At 54.1% G+C, this 18,926-nt stretch overlaps 1 protein-coding gene across 2 annotated transcripts in view; it reads right to left on the minus strand.

Moving 5' to 3' along the window:
- CRHR1 (corticotropin releasing hormone receptor 1) overlaps nucleotides 1-18,926 on the minus strand; it is a 51,470-nt gene that overhangs the window by 10,844 nt on the left and 21,700 nt on the right. The window contains exons 2-4 of one of the 2 annotated variants that reach the window (XM_017549302.2): nucleotides 17,608-17,695; nucleotides 8,045-8,164; nucleotides 2,907-2,992 (exon numbers count right to left, since the gene is read on the minus strand). In XM_017549302.2, coding sequence (XP_017404791.1) covers nucleotides 2,907-2,992; nucleotides 8,045-8,164; nucleotides 17,608-17,695 — 294 coding nt within the window. Of the gene's footprint in view, nucleotides 1-2,906; nucleotides 2,993-3,825; nucleotides 3,979-8,044; nucleotides 8,165-17,607; nucleotides 17,696-18,926 lie in introns of those variants that run through there. The other variant, XM_037745987.1, reaches the window with a different exon arrangement.

Genomic DNA, 18,926 nt, shown 5'->3' on the forward strand with positions numbered 1-18,926 from the left:
GGGGAAAGAGGTGGCAGAGCCAGGCAGTGGTGGGCTGGTGGGGGCGGGTCTCTCCCCCAAGTATACACTAGGACCTTCCCTGACCTCACAGAGGAGATGAGGGATGGGGGGCAGCAGGTGAATGGAACATCCCCCATACACCAAGACAGGCAAACACCACCCTCCCATCTCCAGGAGGCAGAGATCTGAATTCCTGGCTGTCATATTAGGGAACTTGGTGAGGTTAAGTAGCCTGCTCAGGTCACGCAGCAGGTTCCCATTGAAACCCAACCCCGAAGGTCCATGCTGTTCCCACTGCAATGCAAAGAGGGGCTGATGAGAGCGGGCTCCTCACCCTCTTCCTGGTCCTAACCCTGCTGCTGGAGAGAGGGAGAGACCCCTGTCCTGGCAGGGGTGGGTGTTGCAGGGCAGGCTGAGGGTGGCTAACCTACTGCCCTTGGGCCTCTGAAGGGTGTTGGGGAAAACGGGGGCTGCTGAGTGTCTCCATCAGCCAACTGAAAGAAGGGGGCTTACATGAGAGCAGGAGAGACGGGTGACCCACGAAGACCCCACTCTGATCCTCAGGAGGGTGGAGTGCCGGGTGTGAGGCCGGGACCAGCGGTGACAGACGGGCCTCCTCCCCGCCACCTCTTTCTGGCATGGTGTATGGTCCTGAGCCGCTGACAGCACTGACTCGCTTTCCTATCCTCCCACCTCCTCTACTGTGTGCCAGGCTATGGGTCCCACATCCCTGAACGGTCTTGCCCACTCCCGTCCCCCAGCCAAGGCCAACTAAGTCTCCTAAACTGGAACTCCACTTCCTTCCCCCGGTCCAGGAGGAGCCCTCCTCCCAATCCCAGGGCTTTCCAGGTGGACTTTCTGTGTGGGGTCTTAGCAAGCTGCAGACTTTCTCTGCTCAGGTCAGATCATCAGGGGCCCAACCAACCCACCCCAGCCTTGAGTGCCACCCAAGGGTCTGGCCTATGGGATCTGAGATCCAGGCAGCCCCTGCCCTGCCAGAGCAGCACCATGGAAGAACTCATCATTCGTTTACGCTAGGCACTGACCTATCTGCAGCTTCTGGAAAGAGATAGCAGAGTCCGGAGTTAGCTCAGTGACTTGAGGCCAGGAAGCCACGAGTGGGGCTAACCAAAGCGTGCGGGCTGGGGTGGGAGCTACAGGTGGAGGAAAGTGATTCTTTCTCTGTTAACTTTGTTTCACGCCAGATACCCGGCAGTGGGCAAAGCAGAGCCTGAGCTTCAAAGCCCCGGGTTCTAGGCTCTGACCCACTGTGGCCACATGACCTTGTGTTACTCATTCCCCTTTTCTGGTCCCCAGTCTCCTCTTCTGTAATGTGAACAGGTTACACTAGATTAGAGTTTCTGGCTTTTGCCCCATCAGAAGGCTCCCCGGGGGCACTCATTAAAGACACGGATTCCCAGGTCCTCCTTGGACAGTGTGTTTCTTAGGTGTTGGGTGTGGCCCTGGAGCCTGTATTTGGGCAAGTGCCCTGGGACGATTTCTTTTTTCTTTTTTTTTGACAGAGTCTTGCTCTGTCTCCTAGGCTGGAGTGCAGTGGCATGATCTGGGCTCACTACAACCTCCGCCTCCCAGGTTCCAGCGATTCTCCTGCCTCAGCCTCCTGAGTAGCTGGGGTTACAGGCACCCACCACCACACCCGGCTAATTCTGTATTTTTAGTAGAGACGAGATTTCACCATGTTGGCCAGGCTGGTCTCCAACTCCTGACCTCAGGTGATCTGCCTCTGGGTGATTCTTATAACCAGGCAGGTCTGGGAACCTCAACATGGGAGGAAGAGTCTCCAAGGTCCCTTCCAGCTCTGATCTTTAGGTGATGGGTTCTTGTGGCTGCCTAGATTGGTGTTTCTCTTCCACACTCAGAAGTCCGGGTCCTCAAACAGCCTGGGGTGTCCCCTCTTCTGCCCTTTGACCCCTGCCTTCCTCAGCACCCAGGGAGAAAGCGTCGGGTGGGAAAGGAGAGGGAGTGGACGAGGCTGAGGGCAGCAGCAGCTTCAGGACAGACATATTTGTGTCTCTGCCAAATGTCAACCTTCAAAGATTATTCATTGCAGCACCATTTGTAATAATCGAAGACTAGGAATAAAGACTGGTTAAAATAAATTATGGTGTATTTTGTGATATTATGCAAATGCAGAAAGAATGAAGATGCTCTTTATGTACTGATGTGGAACCATCTCCAAGACAGATGATTATATGAAGAAAGCAAGGCGTAGACTAATATGCAACATTCAGGTAAAAACAAAAAAGAATACCTATATATAATTACTCGTATATGCAGAGAATGTCTCTGGAAGAACATTAGTGAAGTTGGCAAAACAGTTGCCTCTGGCAGGGAATCCAGTGGCTGGGGACGGGGTGGGAGGGGACACTATATTCCCATTTGTACCTTCTGAATTCCGTGTAAGCAACATCTACTCAAAAACATTTAACATTTTAAAAGATTTTCCAAGGGCTTTTTTGACCTGCACTGCTGCCTACGCCCCGTCCCCGGTTCCCATACAGCCCCATGGCTGGAACTGGATGTATTGCTCAGGCTCAAGTGGTGGAAAAGGGCGGGACTCCTGTGACCGAGTCTGGCCTCCCTTTGCACCCCCAGGACAGTCCCATGCCCAGTGCAAGCAGCTGCCCAATGAGCACAAGGAGAAGGAAGGAACAAGGACCCGTCTCATCGCCATCAGAGCCTGCCCAGTGCCCGACTGGCCCAGCTCGCTCTCAATGGCTCATGGGCCATTTCCAAGCCAATGGCTCCAGCTCCCCAGTCGGCTTCGCTACGACAGGGCCTTGACATTAGCCTCTGGCTCCCTGACTCCAAGTAGCAGGCACAAAACTCTGCCAGAGACCCTGGACCCTCCTCCATATGGGCAGCCTCGCTTGGCTCAGCCTCACCTCCTCATTGAGGATCTCCTGGCACTCGGAGTAATTCACGCGGGCGGCCCAGCTGCCGTTGGCCAGGCACTCCCGGTAGCCATTGTCTGGAAAAGGAAGAGAGAAGCAGCGATGGCAGAGCAGTCCGGGCCCCTGTCTGACCATCGTGGCCCAGATGGATGAATAGGGGGATCTGTAGATGGCCAGCCTTCTCTGCATCCATATAGGCCAGCACACGCACCTGCTGGGTGGGGGCTGTGTGGAGTGAAGCTTCGGAAAGGAACTTCCTCACCCCGCCCCCATCTTCCTGATGCTTTTTTTTTTTTTTTTTTTTTTTTTTTTTTTTTTTTTTTTTTTTTTTTTTGAGACAGAGTTTTGCTCTTGTTGCTCAGGCTGGAGTGCAATGGTGCAATCTCGGCTCACCACAACTGATTCTACTGCCTCAGCCTCCCGAGTGGCTGGGATTATAGGCATGCACCACCACGCCCAGCTAATTTTTATATTTTTAGTACAGATGGGGTTTCTCCATGTTGGTCAGGCTGGTCTTGAACTCCTGACCTCAGGTGATCTGCCTGCCTTGGCCTCCCAAAGTGCTTGGTTTACAGGTGTGAGCCACCGTGCCTGGCCCTTCCTCCCTCTTTCTACTCATTGGCCTCCAGCAGGGGTTGGTGGCTCCCCTGATTCCCACCTGTGGGCCATGGCTCTGCCCACCCAAGCTGGCACTATCTTGCCCACAGCATTGGCCTGGGGACAGGCTTGTCCAGCTCCCTGGGCTGTTTCCTTGCAAGTCCTTATGTGGTGGCAGATGACCAGGTAGGTGCTTTCCTGAGAAATCTCCTATTTGGGAATCTTGTAAGACAGCAAAAAATGGTGAGACCTCATGAGGCAATTCTCACGAGGCTGGGCATGAGTGGTGGAAGGGTATGCGGTGACAGCTCACGTGGCAGGTGACATGACGGGCTTCTCATGGTCGAGCCATCTGATAGATGTGGCCGTGGGAGGTCCTTACTGGCTGTGTTGCCCATGGGGGCTCAAAGTTCACGGGGCAGGTCTTGGGAAGGTCCCCAGGACAGTACTTCCCCACAGTGGGCCTCTGTTGGAAGGTTGTGTCGGGGAGAACATCCATGGTGGAGGTCTTTTCGACAAAAAATGACAGATGACAGGTATGTGTGAGGAGATCTCGTCACTCAAGTCTGCCACAGCTGCTCCTAGCCAGGCCCATGTCACTCAAGGAAGAAGGCAGGAGACATATGGGGGTTCATGCAGCCACCAGCCTGGACAGCGGCCCAGAACCTGTCACCTTCTAAGGAGATGGGGAGGAGCCCTGTGAGCTGAACTGACACCCAGGCTTTAGGGTCCTGGGATGGGCAAAGCTGCCCAACATGTTCCTCACCCTCCTTCCTGCCTACCAGGCTTGAGCTCCGGGGTCCGGAAACCCAGCTGGGAAGGGACAGAGCGAGTTCTAAATTCCATCTCATCTTGTCTGCTGGCAGAGGTCGCCCCACCCCACCCTGTACCCGGCTCTGGCATCAGTAGCTCTAAACATGCTTCCTTGAGTTAATTCTGGCTCTGACTCCAGGCAGAACTGCTTGGCAGAGAAATGAAGCCCTGAGCATTGCCACTGGAGCCTCCCTTACCTCAGGCCTTCCTGTGGCTTCCAAGCTGCCAAAGTCTGGGTGCTTGAGTTTAGAGCCCCACGGGGCAGAACCCTGTGAGGGTCTAGAGGCTGCGGCCCTGGGGCCAGCTCAGCTGCTGCTGTGCTGCATGAGTGACCTCGGGAACCTCCCTTCTCATTTATAAAAGGAGGAGCTAGACTGGCTGATCCCCAAGGGACCATCTAGCCTGGGAGACGCCTCTCTGCTGTCAGCATCCGGGCAAGAAGGTGATGACAGGGAGCCTGTCCTGGCCTCCAGGGCTGAAAGGTAGATGTGGCCTCTCCTCTCTGGCTCCACTCCCCTCCCTGGTCCCTCTGCTGAGGAGGTGTTCAACTGCAGCAACTAAATGGATTTTTAAAGCTCTTCCGTGTCAGTGGACCGAAGTCTCGGGGAGCCTTGGGCCTTTGAGCAGAGTTGGTGAAGAGGCTGCTGACTTTCTCTTAATTGCCAAATGAGGGATGAGTTACCGGAGGGCTGAGGCTCAGCCGCTGAGTTTTCACAGAGGCCTGAGGGGAGGCGGAGGCGAGGAACCAGGGGAACCATCGTCTCTGCCATGGCTGGGAAGTCCCGGGACCAGAGGTTCCTCCGAAATACCTCCAAGGAAGGTGGCTTGGGGACAGAGATCTGGTTGGAAGGGGCCTGGGACAGTGGTACGAGATGGGTGGTTCTTGAGTTAAGAGGCAGCATGGAGTAGTGCTAAGTGTGGGCCCTGGACCCGGGCAGCCTAGGGTCAAATCCTGGCACTACCTTCTACTAACTGCGTGACCTTGGGCATATCCCGAAACATGTCCGCGTCCTCCTCTGTAAGTTAGACGTCTGAATTGTGGCTCCTACTTCAAGAGTTGAGTATTTTTAGTTAACATGCACAAGGTGCCTGGAACTGCACCTGGCATGTGATGTTGGCTGTTATTTTTATTATTATTGTCTTGGAGCTATATTTATATAACCTTACACGAGACTCAGAACGTGTCACTTGTCCCCATCAAAGAGTTGTGGAAGGTGCCCCCTTTGCTCGACACCCTTACCCCCTTGGCATGTGGGGGAGAGCCAGGAGTCCTGCCCAAGGCCGTGCCACCCAGAGGGAGCAGGCTTTGATGGGGAGAAAGGAGCTGATCCGAAAGCAAGCAGGCCCAACAAGCGGGGAGCGGTTGCCAGGGAAGATGCGACCTCCTTGTCTTTAATTGCTGAGCTGAGCAGTCCTCCCGAAGAATCACGGGAAAATGGATATTTTTGGAAATGCTTCCCATCCCTTTGAAGATCAGATGCAGCAGGAGGGAGGGCATTAAGGAGAAGGCCTAGAAGTCCTGGCAGCAACTCATCAGTAAATGGATTAATTAGTGCCTAATGATGAGGTGCAGCTCTGGGCACCCACTTGCAACTGATTGCCTGGGCGTGCTCCGCCTCATCTGGCGTCAGGGGCACCTGGAAAGGGGTCTTCCAGCCCTGCCCTGACAGACACTGACAGACCCCCCCATGTCAAGGGGCCATCACCCCAGCTCTTTCCTGGGATCACAGAGGGAAGCGTGGGGGAGCCTAGAGAGTACCACACCCAACCCTCCCACCCATTCTGCAGGTGGAGAATCTGAGGCCCGGAGGGGGCCTATATAAGGGCTCCTTAGCCAGCTGCAGATGCAGCGGGAATGAGAAGCTAGGACTCCTGGCTGCCACTTCAGGCAAGACTGGCAAGTGGAGAAGTGTGCGCCCAGGCCCTGAGGTTAAAATGCTTATTTGGGGCATGTCAAGTAAGCCTTTGGAACGGGAGTAGAGGGAGCTCATGGCGGGTGACCAGGGCTGGCTGCAAAGGGCGACAGGGCCATGACCACAGAGTGCTTGGCAGGCCCCACCCAGGAGCTTGGGCTTGACCTTAGAGGCCACAGAAGGATGGATTTCAAGTGAGGGAGTGACTGACTCAGATCTGAAACCTGAGGCTGGGTGGTGGCACTGGGGAATGAGGGCAGGAAGGGCCAGACGCAAGAATCACTCTGGCAGTGGAAATGATGGGAACTGATGCCTCCTCCCGGAAGTCCCTCTCATGCACAGATGATGCCTCCTTCCTAGGGGCTCTGGAAGGACTCAGTCCCCAGCATCATGAGAGCTCTCATCTCTGGGTTGTGACCCTGTCTCCAGGCTCTGTGACCTCTGATAGGTTATTAGCCTCTCTGTGCCCCAATTTCTTTATTATAAAATGGGCCTGACTATATTGGGGGCTGGCCAACTGTGCACCCCTTGGACTGACCTGGCCAAGAGGCCCTTCTCCTCTTCTTCCTTTCTGCACCTCCTCCCCTGGGTCCCCATGCCGCTCCCAGTGTCTCTTCTCCCTCTCCCGGGTCCCTCCCCTGGCCAGGACATGGTACAGACACATGTGGCTGCTTGATCTGGCTGCCCCAGCCTCCTGCCCTGCCCTGGCCTCCCAGGTCACTCCCTGGGGAGTCACTCCCTGGCTGGGTCTCCCCACTCCTTTAAGGTAGCCCCCAACCTTAACCCCCTTAATCCATCTGGTAGAGGAAAGAGGGCAGGAGAAGAATTTGGAGTTTTGAGCTGGAAGACATCTTAGAAGCCAAGCCATCCAGCCCTCTCCATCTGCAGATGAGGGGCTGGAGGGCCACAAGGGTAAAAAATGTGCTGGGCGGTCACACAGTGAGTCTTGGAGTAAACTACATGGTGTCTGTGGTCACCCTGTGCCCTCTTGGTGTTCTGAGTTCAAGACCACCAGGATCCAAGGGTGTACACAGGGGGCCCCAATTGCAGTGATCTGGACCCCACCCTCCCCTTGGGTAGGTTAGGGCCCCTGGCCCACAGCTGTTGCTCTCTTGATAAGCAGGGACCTGAGTCATTGACAGGGGAGAGCAAATTAATTCTGAGAGTGGCAAGTGGAATAGCAGGGAGCTGCAAAGCCTGGCCGTGGGGGTTCCAGGCCTCCGGGGAGCCAGGTGTTTACATGAGGATCAAGTATCCGATGGACCCTGGGTCCATCCCATCCTGTCCCCACCCCACCTACGGAGTCGAGCCTCTGCCTGTGCGTCTAAAACTCTGCGTCCCCTGCCTCCTTGCTGGAGGGCCTGGGGTAGCCTCAGAACCTCTCGACTCAGGGCTCTTATCCACACAGCTGGGGCTCTGATGACTTCTGCCCTGCCTCATGGTATTACGGTAGGCTCAAACAGGCTAACGTGAAGTTTAACGGCAGAAGAAAGTGCCAGACAGACGTGGATGCAAATTCCATTTTCACCCTTCACCAGCTGGTGACGGGGCAAGCTCCCTAACCTCCCTGAGCCCCGGGGGCCTTATGGAAGGCGTGACAGTGTCTTGCAGGGGTCTCGTGAGGATCACCAGTAATGAGAACAGGACACCCAGGAGAATACAGCGCTGACCTCTGGAAAATGGGGGCTATCCCCACAAGAGGTATTACTGTTACTGTCATCATCATCCTCACTTCCCCCACCTCCAAGCTCTCCCCATCCTGTCCCACCTCCCAGCAGATGGCCCACCCTCCAACTTCTTCCTTACTTGTGGTGTTGTAGCGGACACCGTAGAAAAAGGCAGGGCAGGGCCGAACCACTAGCTGCCCTGCGGGGCTGCGGGGCCAGCAGGTGCCAATGAGGTCCACGGATGCGTTGCACTGCAGTCCTGGGGACAGAGACGGCTGGTGAGGCACAGCAAGATCCCCGGCCAAGGTCCCAGGCAGGTAGAGTACGTTCCAGAGTCCTGCCCACCTCCCCAATGGTTCCCATTCACACACCAACTAGGGACAGGATGACAGCAAAGACCTCAGTGCAGAAATGAGCTCATCCTATGCAGAGGAGACATCAGGGGAAGAAATCTGAATCTGAGGCTATGGTACTAGGGAGCCAGCATGGGTTCCAGAGCAGAGGAGGAACAGAGATGGCTGGAGGTGGTGTTAAAAGTGAAGGTCCTGGCATTTAGAGGAAGCCTGGGCATGCTTCAGGTCCCCTGCTCTGTAGCCTGAGGACACTTCTTTTGGCCCCTCACAGGGTGACAGCCTGGAGCTCCGAAATGTCACAGGAACACTCTGGAATAGGCCCAACCAACCACTGATCCAGCCCTTCACATGTCTCTGCAATCAAACCCTCTACCCTGGCCCTGCCAGGAAGAACCAGCTAAATGAAGCTGGCCCTTCCTCCAGCTGGCCCGCTAACCATGCTGACTGACCATACATCGTGTGTACTTTGTTCTGTGCCGGGCCCTAAGACAGGACTGATGGAGAAGTGAGCTATGGAGGGGAAACGAGGGAGATGCCAACTGGGGGGGGGTGGAAAGGGCACTGAGCTGAGAGTCTGGCCCAACAGCTTCAGAATGGGCTGTGCCACTAATGTGCTGTGTGACTGTAGGCGAGTCATTTGCCCTCTCTGAGCCTTAGTGTATTATCTTCCTCTATAACAAAATAGTGGTTGAACCGGATCAGAAATTCTTAATCTCAGCCCACTAGAAACCTCAACAGTTCCCAGAGACCTTGAACGTAATGAAAATATTGTGTATACATTCATGTTAACAGGGAAAGGGGCCCATGGCTTTCATTAGATCCTCAAAGGGGTCTGTGACTCAAGGAGATATAAAAACCCGAACCAGAAAGAGGATGTCAAAGTCCCCTTCTAAATATTTGCTTTTTGGAGGGGGTGGGGGAGAGAGAGAGAGACAGAGACAAGGAGAGAGGAGAGGTGTATGATGTATGATGTTGGGGCAGAGTTGAGGCCCCAGTGACACTTCAGGAGGGGAGGGGGATATGGCCTCCAAGAGGTGGGGGCTAGCACAGTCCTATCATCCCCCTGAGGCTGCCCCTTCTTTCTCTGCCTTTTAGTGCCTCCCTCTGAGTGAGGCTGGCACACCAGTCCTTTTGAGCCCCAGGGTCCCCAGGTTAATAACCTAGAATTGGTACAAGAGTGGACAGACAAGCCAGAGAGGGCCATGAACCATGAACGCGTGTGGGTTGGGGCAGCCTCTTCAGGCTTGGGCTGAGGCCTTAGCAGCTGCCAAGCGCTGGCTGGGGCCTGCCTGCCATCTCCTCCCCAAATTAGCTTGTCCCCAATCTCTCAGGAAGCAGCGCTGGGTTAAATTGGCTGCCTTTCCCTGCTGGACTCAGGGCAGTGCCGAGCAGCACTTGTACCAAATGCTGGCTTTCCTTTCTAATCAAAGCTATTCATAGGGCATTTGTGCAAATCAGGACTCAAGGGGCAGAGGCCTTCAGGCCAAGTGGCTTAATTGAAAGAGAAAGAAATCTGGATTGGGGCTTAATGGACACGAGGTGACTTCGGGCCAGTCGGCTGGAGAGGGCCAAGCCCAGGTGCTAGGCCACAGCAGAGTCTGTGAATGTCATCACAGAGCAGCGGTGGAAGCTGAGGTGACAAAGCAGGGCCATCCGTGGCAAGGGCGTGCCAGGTTGGTTTTTTAACCTGTCCTGGATCCTGCTGACACTGCTGAGCCAGGGGATGGGGGTAGAGTGGGGGCATGTGGCTGTGGAGAGGGGAGGAGCGTATTAGGAGCCATGCCCTGATGTTTCAAAGTTCTTCTTCATCTATTTTGTTTGATCTTCATACATCCGGCAATGTCATTATTTCCTTTTTATAGATGAACAAATTGAGGCCCAGGGAAGTTAGGTGACTTTTCCAAGGTCACAGGTCAATGGGTGAAAGAACCAAGACTCATAGGCAGGTATTTTGGACTCTAAATCTAGTGCTCTTTCCATTACACCACAGTGTGAGTCAATCACAGAGGGTGAGGGACGGTTAAGGGGGCAGCAGGAAGGGAGCAGCGTTTGCTGAGGGCTGACCACGTGCAATGTCAGGCGGATGACATATGCCACCTTATTTAATGGCACCATTGTACCTTCCTAGCTTGCTCATTCACTCCTCACCCATTCATCCACAGAATCTAGTGAGCTAGGCTTAAACGGGATGCTCCGTGTGGCACATATGGAATGAATGTACAGAACACACCCTCTCTGTCAGTTTGGCACCTGCCCTCCCTTCTTCCTTTCCCCTGCCAGTCCCCCAGATCTGCTTTTGGAAGGCACCAAGGGCAGGGAAGGACTGGGCACCAGTCGCAGCCAGGACCAGGCCAGAGCCAAGGCAGAAGTGGGCCACTCAGGATGAGCCTCCCGGCCTGGAGGACCTGCACCGGCCTCTGCTGGGAGCTCTAAGGGCTCTCACCAAAGGCCTGACCCTGTCCACAGCTGGCCTGGCATGTGGAGACCCTCAAGGGGTGGGCTGGTCAGAAGCCATTTGCCCCTCCTCCATGGTACGGTGCCCAGCTACCTCCCATGCCACCGTGGGTGTTAATTCTCTCTGTTTTACAGATAAGAAAACTGAGTCCAAAGCGGTCAAATGGCTTATTCCAAGACAATCAGTACCCAAAGATACTGAGGCGGGAGTGGATTTTCAATGCTCGCCTTTTGATGCCAGCTCAGGGCGCTGCCCACAGCTGCACAGCTGGCACCGATCTGGGCAGCTGCCTCTCGAGCCTAGAGCTGTGCCCAGTCTCGGTGACTCCGGCTCCCCAGCAGCACCGCGCCTCCCCCTCCCTCCTGGACCCCGCGGCTCATAAGGATGCGTGGAGGGGGCGCTGGAGACACAGCAGCGGACGCGACCTTTACGTTAAGGGCCCAGAAAATCCTGGAAGGAATTGAAAGTCAGTGTGAGACGGGAAGAAAGGAGGGGAGAGGCTGCAAGAACGGAGAGAAGCCAAATGAAAAGGGGCGAGGAGAAAAAGTCCCCCCTTCCCCGAGTGAAAGGTCAGCAAGACCGCCTGGGTCTAGGGCTGGAGGGGCGGGGGGCGGGAAGGGGGCGTGGCCATACAGGGCGTCGTCATAAGCTCGAGGGCCAATCAGGAGCGGCGATCCGGCTCCCCGCGGAAACACCTGCAAGAGGTGCACTAGGGGTTGGCCACGTGTTTTTGGGAGCAGATGGAGGAGGGAGAGGCCGGGAGAGAAGAGAGGAGCAAAGGAAGGGTAGAGGAAGAAGGGAGGGGACCTAGAGGCCAAGGGCAGGGAAGAGGCAGCAGGACAGGGCCTCAGGCGCCACACTCCTGGCCAGTAGGCACTGTCCATTGGACTTCCCGGCCCAGGACTGCCTTGTGGGCTCAGTGCCTTCCCACAACGTGCTCTGCCTCGGGGTGTGGGAGCTCTAGCTCCCACGCTAGATTTCAGAGGGCCGTCCTGCAGACACAGGGTCAGGGGAGGAGGACAGTAGAGATCCCTGGGATCCGGTAGAGATAAGGCCTCAGAAGGGAAATGGTGCATAGGACTTGAGGAGGAGCATTTGTTGGACACTACTATAATATATACCAGGCACTGCGAAGGGTGCTTTGCATGATGCAATTCATGCCACTCATTTAAGCCACCCGACTACACTGAGGAGGAGAAAACAGATGGAGGAGGAGGGAGGTGGGAGGCCAAGTGGGCCAGGAGAGAGGTGGAGAGAGAGAGGAAAGAAGAGGGAGAAGAAGACACTAAGGAAGAAATAGGGAGAGGCAGGCAGAGAGTCAGGGGAGAGGCACACAGAAAGATCATTTAACGGATGCTGGGGACAGGGTGTCTAGCCCCTAGTTGGGAATGGGAGAAGCAGGAAATCAGTTCTGTGTCACTCAACTTGGTGGCTGTAAGGACCTCAAGTACCTGTAGGACTCTGATTCTTGGGCCAGTGTCCCCTCCCTCCAGGTCCCAATGCCAAAAAACCTGACCTCTTCTGCTCCCAATAGGCGGAGGTATTTTCCCACCCAGATGTCATAGTCCTGGGATGAGGAGCAATTTGGTCCAGAGTAAGTCAACCTTGCAAATAGCCAAGCCAATTTACCAGCCAGCTGCACAAAGGCAGAGGTGCTGTTAGGAGCCAACGCCTCCGGACAGTTCCCTGTCCCGCAGTGCCTCTCCTGGTCAGTTAAGGAATAGTGACTTTGCTCTTTAACAAGTACCGTTGGTTCTCCATAGCCACAAGTTTTGGGGAAAAGTGTACTGAACACTACAGACGTTTTTCTTGTCGTTATTCCCTAAACAGGACAGTGTATCAACTATTTATGTTTACATGACATTTACATTGTATTAGGTATTAGAAATAATCTAGAGATGATTTAAAGTATCCAGGAGGTTGTGCATAGGTTATATGCAACTACTACTCCATTTTCTATCAGTGACTTGCTCATCCCTGCGTTTTGATAGCCATGGGGAGTTCTGGAACCAGTCCCCATGGATATCAAGAGGCAGCTGTTATTTACTGACTACCTAAGAAATGTTGAAGGGGCTTGGGATGTAATATTGAATAAAATAATGTCCTGTCCTCATGGTGCTTATATTCTAGTGGGGAGACAGCAAACACATGCGCTCACACTCACACACACGTTTCTGTTAACCAGTGAGAAATACTATGGAGAAAAAACTAAGTAGTGCGAAGAGATAAAGGCTGACGAGGGTGCTATCTTGTCAAGGGTAGTGGCTTCTAAAGTGCTACCATTTAGGCAGAGACTGAAAGGAAGCAAGGGTGAGAACGCGGGGGGGTGGCGGGGGAGTGTTCTTGGCAGAGGCAACTGCAAGTGCAAGAGCCCAGGAGCAGGCGTGTGCTTGCTGTGTCTGAGGTGTCAACGTCCTGTGGCTCACTCTCTCATTCACGGGGCAGGTAGATGCCTTCAGGGTCTTTCCTGGTTGGAGATGTGGGAGTGGAACCAGCCCACCCACCAGCCCTGGTCACCACAGGCCTTCAGGTGGGGGCTGAGCTGGGGGGAGTCAAGCAGGCTAAAGAAATGCAAAAACCGGCCCTATACCTTCCCCACACATGCACAGAACAAATGCATGAGTACCGCATCCTGGTCAGAGTGCCTCAAATCCCTGCAAAAGGAGAGCAGAGGAGAGGGGGCAGTGTGGAGGGCTCCCACCTGCTGGGGAAGAAACCCTGTCGGGTCAGAGTCCTGGGAGGCCTGCTTTAATGAACAGGTAAGAACCCTTTGAACATGGCCTATTTAATGCTGTGAACAATCGGGCACTGGCTTCTTTTCCCAAGTAGATTACACAGTTTTCCTCCCATCAGGCTCAGGGGCCACGTGTGCTTGGCAGATCCACCCATGGTGGATAACTTTAGAGGGAAGCTGGAACCTGGCTCTGCCCCAGTTATGTTGGCTGTCTCATCAGCGGCTTCTGGAGGTGGGCACTTGGCAGCAGCCCTGTGGCTGGGAAGCCCTTCCCCCCATTTGGCTTAAATCCAGGAAGGGGGACTCAGCCCAGGCTGTCCAGAGGGGAAGCAGCCAGGTGGTCCAAGGGCAGCCTGTGAAACACACATTCTTGCCCAGTCAGAGGAATGTGCTGTGGGATGAATGGGCAGGGCCCGTGCCTGGACCACCTGGCATGGAAAGGGGGGCAGAGAAACCTGGTCTTTGTGTGGCCATTTCATGGTAGAGCTGCCTTCTCTTTGGCTGGGCAGAGAAGAAAGATGCCTGTGTAGGGTGGGTGACCCATCAGGACCAGTGGATGGCCCTCCTGCCCTGTAGTTTTTGGGCTCTTCAATTTGCCTTTGCAGGAGCTAGTACAGTGCCAGGCATATAAGAGACACAGAGGAGAATATGGGGCCATGTGCAGACCCAGTGTGGATATGGAAAACTGCAGGGGTAACACTGCAGCCCTAGACAGCTGACTACACTGGGCCCTGGGCACCCTGGTTCTGAGTGGCCACATAATGTGGTGCCGATAGTAAAATCTGAACCCAGGCCCACATGGTTTATATCTTGCAGCCACTGCTTAGTGGGTTTGGGCAACTTATTTAACTTCTCTGAGCCTTAGCTTCCTCTACTGTAAAATGTGGATAAAAATATTTCCTGACTATAGTATTGTAATGAATGAGATTAAAGCACTTGGAATGGTACCCAGCACATATCGGGCACTAAATAAATATTAACTTTTATTATTTTTATTACTATTTGAGACAGAGTCTCCCTCTGTCACCCAGGCTGGAGTACAGTGGTGCAATCTCGGCTCATTGCAACCTCGGCCTCTCGGGCTCAGGAGATTCTCATGCCTCAGCCTCCTGAGTAGCTGGGATTAGAGGCGTGTGCCACCATGCCCAGCTAATTGTTTTATTTTTTATTTTAGTAGAGACAGGGTTTCACCATGTTGGCTAGGCAGGTCTTGATCTCCTTACCTCAAGTGATCTGCCCGCCTTGGCCTCCCAAAGTGCTGGGATTACAGGTGTGAACCACCATGCCCAGCCTAGCTAATTATTATTATCCTTCACTACCTTAAGACCAGAGATAGAACTGATGACCCCAGGTAATTGTCAACTCTGATTCTATTCGTCTGTGATGTCACTAGTAAATAATTCTATTTCTTCCTGGCATTGTTATACTCATGCCATAATTTTATGAGTTGCCAAGTCTGTGGCCTGCCACATGATGGGCCTCAGCCCTGGGGACCCACTCCTCTCCCAGCTCCTGGCACGAGGCACATGAAAGGTCCCCCAAAGACCCTGGCTCTGTGCCAGCCACCCCGGCCAGATGCCTATCCATCTGTCTTGGCCCCCCGCCCCACCCTCACCATCTGTCTCTACCAGTGCCCGTCGGTCTGAGTAGGTCTCCAAGTCAGAAGACAAATGGTCCATTATCAGAGGCCATTGTGGAGGGTGATGGATTGTGCACCATGCAGCCAGGCAGGCTGGGCTGGAGGCGCGGGCACGGGGTACAAATCACCGTGGAATGAATGCCATTCGTCATGGCCTGCTACCTGCAAGGACAGGTGACACCTTCGTGGGCTCAGGGATGTCACTCCTGACATAACAAACACGTTGATAGAGCCTCACTTGGCCTAAGGGCTGGCAGGCTGGGGATATAGCTTTTCTTCTCTGGCCCAGCCTCTGAGCAGGCCTCCTCCCTCGCCATCTCTCTCTCCTAGAACTCCAGACTCCTGCTCAAGGACTTACTTCCCCATTCCCCATCACAGCTGAACCAACTTTGCAGCCAGATGCTGAGGGCTCCCTGTACCTTCCCAGGCTTCCCACTCCTCCCTCCTCACTCCTCCCTGGTCCTTCCGCCAAACCCACCTACTGGTCCTTGCTCACCTCTTGCTATAGCTCACAGCTCTGGCTCTTTCCTGCCAGTTGATACTAGAGTGTCTCTTAATATTCACCTTGAAACTTCCTCCTTCAGGAAGCCTTCCTGGATTTGCACCACCCCTGCCTAGCCTCCCTGCTCCCTCCATCATTATGAGTAATCACTGGCAAGTTCCTTCTCTTCATTCCAGCTATACAGTAAGCCTTTTAAAAGCCTGCTGAGGCTGAGACAGGAGGATCACTTGAGCCCAGATCTGGGCTGCAGTGAGCTCTGATTGTGCCACTGCACTCCAGCCTGGGCAACAGAGACCCTGTCTCTACAAAACAATTTTTAAGAATTGCCAGATGTGGTGGTGTGCACGTGTAATCCTAGCTTCTCAGGAGGCCAAGACGGGAGGATTTCTTGAGCGCAGAAGATCGAGGCTGCAGTAAGTTATGATTGTGCCACTGCACTTCAGTCTAGGTGACAGAGTGAGACCCCATCTCTTACAAAACAGAACAAAACAAAACCTAGTATTGGCATGACACTGTACGGTTTACAGTTTGTGAAATATTGCCATAAAACTTACGAACTGAATCTCATTGAATCTCATAAGAGATCCTTGGGGCAGGTAACAGCCCCCCTGCCCCTCTATACCTGGGTAAAGTGAGGTGCAAGGGCATTTGAGGGTATGCTCATCCCTGTGGCTACCAGTACCCGCCCCAGGCAGGACATGACCCGGTACCTTCTCTGAGCCAGCACAGGAACCCAGGGTGCCTTCTGCAAGTCCAGGGCTTGTTTCTCTGCCACCAGGCTCTCCCTGGTGAACGAACCGCTGGCCAGGAAGCAGCTGCCCTGAGCTGTGGAGGCCTCCTGCGTCCACAGAGCCAGCTTCAGAAACGAATGCGTCCTGCCTTCCTGCAGACACTTGTGTCTGTTCTCCGCTAGCATGCGTCTTGCTCTCTGCCTCTTGGCGCATGCATTTGTGGACTCAACTCCTGGGCGAGACTGTGAGCCCCTCTTGTTTCCCCCAGTGCCCTGCATGGGGCCTGCTGTGTAGTAGGTGCTTCATGAAAGAGTTGCTGTGAATCAAGGAGAGGCTCGAAGACTTAAATGGAAGGTCCACAAGCCGCCTAAATACCCTCAGGTGCAGGGACCCTCTCCATTTTTGCCCAGCAGCAGCCATGCCCAGGACCACATCCACGGTTTTAAAAGACATGCCCTTTGGAGCCCAAAGACCTAGATTTGGGTCCCAGTCACTGCCATGTACTGGCTGTGTGGTACCATGGGGGTTATGTAACTCTTCCGTGCCTCAGTTTCCTCAACCATACAAATGTAGGGCTTTAAACTCTTGTAAGGATGAAATAAGATGATTGTGCAAAGCACTCTGTTTATAGTAAAATGATGCAGATCCTGGTAATATTTGCAGCCATGCTGTCTTTTCTACTGGAGAGGTACAGAGCACGGTGTTACCACAACGGGAAGCCAGGCTGCTGTGCTCCGCTCAGGGCTCCAGCACTTACTGGTTCTCTGCGCCTCAGTTTTCTTATGTGTAAAATAGGGACAACAGCACCTACTTTAGAGAGACATTGTGCAAATTGGGTGAACATAGCCCCAGTCCTTGATCAGTGCCTGGCACGTGTTGGCACCGTGCAGTATTACACTCTGGGCATTTTTAGCTGCAGACTGTGGCAGCCTTTCTTCCTCCCCTGATGCCTCCCCGAGTCACAGCTCAGCAGCAAGGGCTGGGGTGTCTTTACCTGTGCCCATCCTGAAGCAGGGAAGTTAACTACTCAGAATCCTTGCTGCAAGCTCCTCCTGGGCCCGCAGATGCTACTAACCAACTGCAGCTCCTTCCCACCAACCTTACACCCAACTGCGGGATCCTTCTCAACACAGCGCTCCTCGGAGACTGAATTGCTTGGAGCTCTGGAGAGGAAGAGACTCCACAAATCCTGCCTTAGGGCATGGTTCTGGGTGCAGGTCCTGGGAGACCTGGGGTGGTGGCATTGTGGCGACCAGAAATCTTGTAGGAGGGGGTTGAAGGGACTCACCTGAGATGTTGCCGGCCAGGGACAGGCTCTCGCAATGCTGGTCTTGGAGAGAGGCGGAGACGGGGTTCAGCCCCAGAAGGAGAAGGGCCTGCAGGCACAGGAGGTGAAGGACACATTAGGCAGGGACCATGAGCTATGAGCCATCTGGCCTGCAGCTGCCTGCTCCCCCTCCCGCCCATCACCCATCCACTTGCTTCCCAGACACCCGCCCCTCATCTCCTCTCCCCTCACTCTGGGTCCTCTTTGCCTGGAAGGTCTGGAGTTGCCCTGTTCATGGAGGGGCCTGGCAGGGAAGCTAACAGGAACAGGAACCCAGGCTCCTAGGGAAGAGGTGAATTTTGCCCCTAGGGACTGGAGCGCTGCCAGAGGAAGCCCCCTCCATCCCCATGGGATCCTGAGCATGGTCCAGTGGTGTACCTCCACATATACCTGTGCACGCTCCACACCCTCACCGGCCCGCGGAGCACCACGGCTTCACTGATCCCCATTGGTGCACCCACTTCCCTCCCTTCCTCCAGAGCTGGCCTCTAATTTTGTGAACTGCTTCCCCAGCCCTCATCCCCACCTGCCTAATTTTCCATCATCACAGATTGTGCCTCATCGTGGATCATGCCCTTGGACATCTGCTTTGGCACTAAATTTTCCCTGGGGCTGGTGTGGCTGTGCCTATTTGCAGATGAGGAAACTGAGGCACAGAGAGGTTAAGGGATAAATGTGTCTGGAAAGATGGATGCCCTATTCTAGGGAAGACCTTTGCCCTTCAACCTCCCTGAAGGCTCCGTGTCACTCTGAATGCAGAATTTCAGCTCAGGTGAGAGGTGAGTGGCATAGGCCCTATTCCTGGAGGGCTGCCCCTTCTCCCACTAAACCAACCCACACAACCATCGCATCACCCTCCTCCCTATAGGGTTAGAGTTGAGAGAGACCGAGTGTCCAGGAACCCATTTCACTGTGTTGCCATGGGCAGGTCGCTTGGCCTCTCTGTGCCTCTCTGTGTCCTCACCCGCAAAAATGGGCATAACTGTCCCACCTCCTTTCAAGCTTACATAAAGTATGTATGTAGAAGTCCTCACAGCACTGCACACTCTGTGAGGGCAGGGATTTTCTTTTGTTCATTGCACTCAAATTTGCTGAAGAAATGAATGACTGAGATTGTGTTTCTGGTATACAACAGGCACTCAAGAAGGATATGTTGACTGATCTGAACTTGGTGGGTTTTATTTAGTTGTTGGAGGAGAGATGGCTATTTCCCCTGGGATTTGATTCCAAAGGGGTTAAGAAGCATGGGTGAGGAGCAGGGAGAGGGGAGCGTTGTAACC

The sequence above is a fragment of the Cebus imitator genome, unplaced genomic scaffold (genome assembly GCF_001604975.1).
Source record: "Cebus imitator isolate Cc_AM_T3 unplaced genomic scaffold, Cebus_imitator-1.0 Scaffold217, whole genome shotgun sequence".
Lineage (NCBI taxonomy): Eukaryota > Metazoa > Chordata > Mammalia > Primates > Cebidae > Cebus > Cebus imitator.